A 6010-nucleotide genomic window follows, 5' to 3' on the forward strand; every position below is an offset into this window, starting at 1 on the left:
GCACAGTTAAGGCTTGTAACACCATTCTGACATGCTGTGTAGTGGACAGCAGATGTTTTGAACTGGGTAATCTCTGGTTTGACTGGGAGAGGAATATGAAAAGGTCACTATAACATTCATGAGAAAATAATTCATCGACTTATATCCTGTTACTTAACAGCAACAGCTAAAAAAATATATTTCCGTCTTACTCCAAATCTACTATAATTCTAAGTTAGTTTAAACTATTTTAAGAGCATAATGAGAATCTATTCTTACAAAGTTAAACTGTTTATTTATTTAAATTCAGCATTTTTTATCTTGCAAAGTGGCTATTTCTGGTGTAGCTCAATCACCAAGTTAAGAGTGCATGTTTTCCAATTTCATAAACTTTATTAGGCAATAATGTCAACTGATTATGTGTCACTCATGATGTATGATGCTCCATTGTGATATTGATCCTCTTTTCTTTTGAAAATGATAAAAAAAAACTCATATCCGTTGTGCCTCTCGTAGGATTTAAAGTAAATAAATGTTATAATTATGTTTTAGTTCAGTTTTAACTCAAAACCAGATTTTCAAGAACCTTTCCAAAGACTTTTGAGGAAGATAAAAACAAATTCCTCCAAGGTTAAAAAAAAACCAGCGACTTAGGCCCCGTCCACACGAAGACGATTGTAAACGCAAACGCTCGTAAACGCATATTTTTTATCTCCGTCCACTCGAAAACGATCATCGTTTACGTAGCGTTTTCACCCGTCCACACGAAAACGCTCGTAAACGCATTAAACGATGTTTGAGCCTACAATCTGCTTCAGCGCCTGGTTATCAAGTGTTAGCGTCCATGTTGTAAAGTCACCACGTGCGTTTGTTGTGATCGAGAGAGAAGAAAAATGTCGACCTGGTCTGGTCCAGAATCTTCTCTCTTTGCTCTCACGTCTGCATCTAAGTCGTTTTACTCGGGTGAAAGTGCTTGTAGTAATGGATAACAATATTGAGAGGTTTAGTCTTCTTCTTTTGTAGTTTTCCTGTATATCGATTATTGCATGATTCAATTGAATGCTCGCAATTATAATTGAAATAAGCGCAAGCACGACTCAGCTCAACACTCGTGTGTACGCCATGTTGGAAACGCACGCGATAAAAGAGACTGGCGCTGACATCTGACGATAGCGTTTTCACAGCGTTTACGAAAATATACGTTTACGGCCGTCCACACGAAGACGCATAAACGGCGTTTTCAAATTTATCCACTTTGGAGAGCGTTTTCGAATTTATGCGTTTACGGTGAGCGTTTTCATCGTCTTCGTGTGGACGGAAGGCCTAAACGCATAAAAAAGTTTGCGTTTACTAGCGTTTGCGTTTACAATCGTCTTCGTGTGGACGGGGTCTTAGTCAAACAGCTTATTTAGACTTGAAGAAGAATTTCTGTCGGGTGATTTTAAACTCCATGCTTGGTTTTGATAGAATAATCTGATATAACTCAGTAAGAAGTTTAAAGTTAGTTTTCCCATATATAATTAGAAATGATCCAAGAAATCTTTTTTCTCATAACTTTTTTTTTCGATGTGATTATAAGTATGACATCAGGTACGATATAGATAATCACATTTCAATTGTGTTCCTCAAATTTTCTAGTTTTTCCCCTAAAAAAGTAACACTAATTTGTTATTGTGAGTAGGGGTGTAACGATTCATGTTTCTTTCGATTCGATTCGATTTCGATTATTGCCTTTCGGTTTCGATTATTTCGATTCGATTATGCAAAATATTAATGATTTTTAATTCTTGCAAGATGATACACAATGTAACAACATACAACCCTAAACTCTCAATGTGAGGATACAATAGTAACAGGAACATTATTAATCTATTTCAAGGATGCAATAACAAATAAAAAACATGCAATTTGTCAGTGTTCTTTTTTGAGTTCTTTCTAGAATCTAGATCTAGTGCACTCTCATATTTTTCTGTAAAAAAAGTAACTTGTCTACATGATCACTATGCAAACATGACCTCTGAGCAGACACAATGTCCCCTGCAGAAGAGAAAACCCTCTCACTGGCCACTGATGTGGCAGGGACACATAGATATTTTTTGGCCAACTTTGACAAAATGGGATATTTCAGCTCATTTGCTTCCCACCACAACAATGGATTAGAGTTCAAAGGCATGGTTTCTTCAACTTTGTAATTAGCCAACTCTGACTCAACTAACTGAAACACTGACTTCCCAGGATGAACTTTAGTTATAAAAACATCTCCAAAAAGATCATCCAAGGCAGATTTCCTTTTCTTTTCTGGTGGGGGATCACTTGTGAGGACAACAGTTGTGTCTCCACTGGAATTTGAATGTTCACCCTCCAGAGTTGGTAGACTTGGCAAATTGGGCAGCTGTGGCTGTCCCTGCGCACTAGGCTGGTCTGCTTCAGTCTTCACCTATGAACAGAAAAACACTCTATTATCATTTAATATGTTTGTAACTCAACTCAGTACCGTCAGTACAAGCAGTAAATGTTGGCTGTTAAAAATTTCCAATTTTTACGAACCTGAACTGAATTTTGTTGTTGCTCATTCAGTGAGACTGCTTTCAAGGTAAGTGCAGTGTAGACATCTAGTTTCTCGGTTTCATCAAGATATGGCATGGATCTAAACCTTGGATCTAAACAGGAACTCTCCTTCAGAAACTGCAATGTGTCAAGGTCTGTATATCTAGAATATGAGAACAATTTGTAAACTACATTTTGCAACTCAAATAGCACTGCAGCATGTTTATTTGCGACAGAAAGCTCTAACAAAAACCTTTATTGGGAAGACTCTTTATAATTTGGATATAATAATTATTATTTAATCTGTAGACATACTAGACAAACAGTTGTTTCCAAACCTAGCATCCAAATCCTTTGCTATAGCTGTTTTTACTTCTTTAACAAGCATAATGTCATCATCTGAAACTTTCAACTGCTGAATCAGCATCTCCTTCAGAGGGTGAATCATGGATACTGTAGGCGTCTTCTCATCACAAAGGATAGTAGTAATGGTCTTGATTGGTCCCAGTACATTGATGACACTCTCTGCTGCAGAGATATCATTTTCTGACAGGAAATGAACATCTTTGGCATTTTTCTTGACATCCTTTGTCAAGAGGACAGCTTCAATTGCTGCCTGTTGCTCTAAAAACCGCTGCACCATGTCATATGAGGAGTTCCACCTAGTTGGTACATCATTTATCAACTTGTGTTGTGGCAATTCCAATAAAGCTTGTTTTGATTTCAAAACTGCCATAGCTGTTGTGCTCCTATGGAAAAAGCTTGCTATGCGCCTTATCCTTCCAAGAAGCCTGTCCATTTGAGATACCTTAAGTCCTTTTTGGGTTGCCAGATTGATTGTATGGGCCACACATCCAACATGTGGTGAAAGTTCAGCTTGCTTTGCAGCATTCACTATATTGCTGGCATTGTCAGATGTCAGAGATGGATTCTGTTCATATCTTTGTAAATTCCACTCAGATATAGCTGAAGTCAGTATATTTGATAAGTTTTCCGATGTATGTGACACATCCATTCTTCTTGTTTGCAAAACATAGTTTTTAATGTTCCATTCTTGGATGAAATGTGCGGTAACTGTTATGTAGCTTTCGGTTGATCTAGATGTCCATCCATCACTTGTTAAAGCCACGAACTCGGCACTTTTAAGGTCTGATTCGACTTCTGCTTTGACTTCTTCGTAAAGTTTAGGTATCACCTTCTCAGAAAAATGAACTCTGCTTGGTAAGTCATACCTTGGCTCCAGAACGTTGATCATGTGTTGAAACCCTTTATTTTCCACAACTGAATAGGGCCTCATGTCCTTTGCAATGAAAACTCCAATAGACTTCGTTATTGCCGTTGCTCTGTTGCCCGACCGCGGCAACTTATTCTTCATAACATCCTGAATTTTTGACTGTCCTGTTCCAGTACTGTTTTTGGTACCCGGTGAAGTTTTTGCCGTCTTTGACTGCAACACTTCTGACTTTTCATCAATACTGTGTTGACTTTTTAAGTGAGCGCTCATGCTTGAAGTCGAACCGGCACAATACTTGAAAGTTGCGAAGCAAATTTTGCAGATAGTTTTAGACTTGTCTGTTGTTCCGTCTTTAGTCGGAAAACCATAATATTTCCACACTGCGGATCGAAAAGAAGCAGGCGGATTCACAATCGCTTGGCCATTCGTCGCCGTGTTGTCCGCCATGTTTGTGAGCACGCACATGGTTTGCCTTATTTGGAAATTCTCAGGGGGTGGTAGAGGGGCAACATTTTTACCCCGGGATTTTTACCAAGCAACATGGAGCAAGAACTGCAAATTAGCGTCTTTGATCGATTGTCAATGAAAAACGAACATCTTATTGAGATCTGGATTCTAAGTTTACAATATAATGACTCACTGAGGGCACTTTTGGAAAGGTATGCAAAAAATCGAACCAAAATCGAAACGTGGAATCAAATAATCGTGAATCGAACCGAACGGTCATAATCGCGATTAATCGAGAATTCGATTAATCGTTACACCCCTAATTGTGAGCAATCACCACAAATGGGTTGGTATTTATATTTTTCACTTAACCTTCCTACAGGCACTTCCATAATCGCAGGCATTACTTTCGGAATCAATTTTAAAACTCTCATCTGGCGATTGATCTGGGTATTGTACAGGACTTTAATTTTTCATTGATCAACAAAGTATTGTCCACTAGCATGTTCCGTGGATTACAATTGATATTTTCAATTGACTGATCTTTGTGAAAGAAATGGTGCAAAAGAACAGAATCACAAACGTTAGATATGAAAATAAAAAATAAACATCAACCACATCCTGTGGAATGAAGTTGCTTAAAAATTTATTTTCGAGTATGCAGTATGTTGGCCTTTAGTTTGAATTGCTCCAAATTTTCAAAGTTTAGTGGCTGTATGGGCCTAAAAGCCGTCTGTAATGATTAATGTGTAATAGTTAACCATGATTGTGTAACTTCCGTTGGGTTATGAGATGCAAATAGCGCAGCAGATCAGTTTTCTTAATCGAGCGACGAGATAACACGTGGGAATATAGTAGCGTTGACTACTCGAAAGAAACCTAAAGAAAAGAGTTAAGATTGGAGAAAGAGGTATGATTTGTAGTTGTAATTTGTATTAATCTATTTAGTTATAGTATTTCTCTTATATTATTGCTCGTGATTAGTGTTATTTTGTGAATTTCTAGTACCGTGATACGCCCCCTTTTGCGTTGCTATTGCACAATCGATGTTCTGTGCGAATTATAGTAATAGGTTTTGTTGTAATTATCCTTTCAGTTTTTACGTAATCAAGTAAATCAAGAAATTAAAGAGCTTTGATCGATAAGAGTGGCTTACTTGGTTTCAGTATAAAGTCCTATCTAAATATCGCGTTCGGAGCAATGATGGAATGCCTCTAGATCCCTCCGTCCGCTACACCGTCATTGTCACTAGATTATTTCAAATTGACATACACATATTGAGAGCTACTTCCATCTATATTTTAAGATCATGAGTCAATTAATGATATGGATGTTGTTACGCTCTGAGAATGTTTGTCAGGCCTGTACGGGATTCGAACCACTGACCTCTGCGATACTTTTTTTCAGGTCTTATTTTCGCTATTGCATAAATAGCGCTCTCTACTGCGAGGATCGTGAATCATACGTATCTAATACCGCAGTTCAAAATATATGAACCTCATATATTCATTGTATCTGATTTATCATCACGGGTTTATTACGAATCAACTTAACGGCTTGCTCCCAGTTGGCTTGTTAGCTCAATTAGTAGAGCACTGCACTAGCATCGCAGAGGTCAGTGGTTCGAATCCCATACAGGCCTGATTTTTTTTCAGGTCTGATTTTCGCTATTGCATAAATAGCGCTTTCTATTGCGAGGACCGTGCATCATACGTAGAGTTGAATGTAATAATGACATTGCCTAGAAGAGCCAATAAGCAGAACACAAAACAACAAGTGGCTATAGAAAAAAGATTAGGGAAA

The 6010-nt window shown here is 37.8% G+C and overlaps 1 protein-coding gene across 1 annotated transcript; it reads right to left on the reverse strand.

Moving 5' to 3' along the window:
• Positions 1 to 1737: 1737 nt before the first annotated feature.
• LOC111341472 (E3 SUMO-protein ligase ZBED1) lies at positions 1738 to 4532 on the reverse strand. The gene is made up of 3 exons (XM_022948451.2): positions 2865 to 4532; positions 2527 to 2689; positions 1738 to 2416 (listed from the first exon to the last, which is right to left on the reverse strand). The coding sequence occupies exons 1-3, from the start codon at positions 4223 to 4225 to the stop codon at positions 1928 to 1930; spliced, it is 2013 nt and encodes a 670-aa protein (XP_022804186.1). The 5' UTR covers positions 4226 to 4532; the 3' UTR covers positions 1738 to 1927.
• Between the last annotated feature and the right edge of the window lie 1478 nt (positions 4533 to 6010).

This window comes from Stylophora pistillata, chromosome 7 (genome assembly GCF_964205215.1).
Source record: "Stylophora pistillata chromosome 7, jaStyPist1.2, whole genome shotgun sequence".
Classification (NCBI taxonomy): Eukaryota; Metazoa; Cnidaria; class Anthozoa; order Scleractinia; family Pocilloporidae; genus Stylophora; species Stylophora pistillata.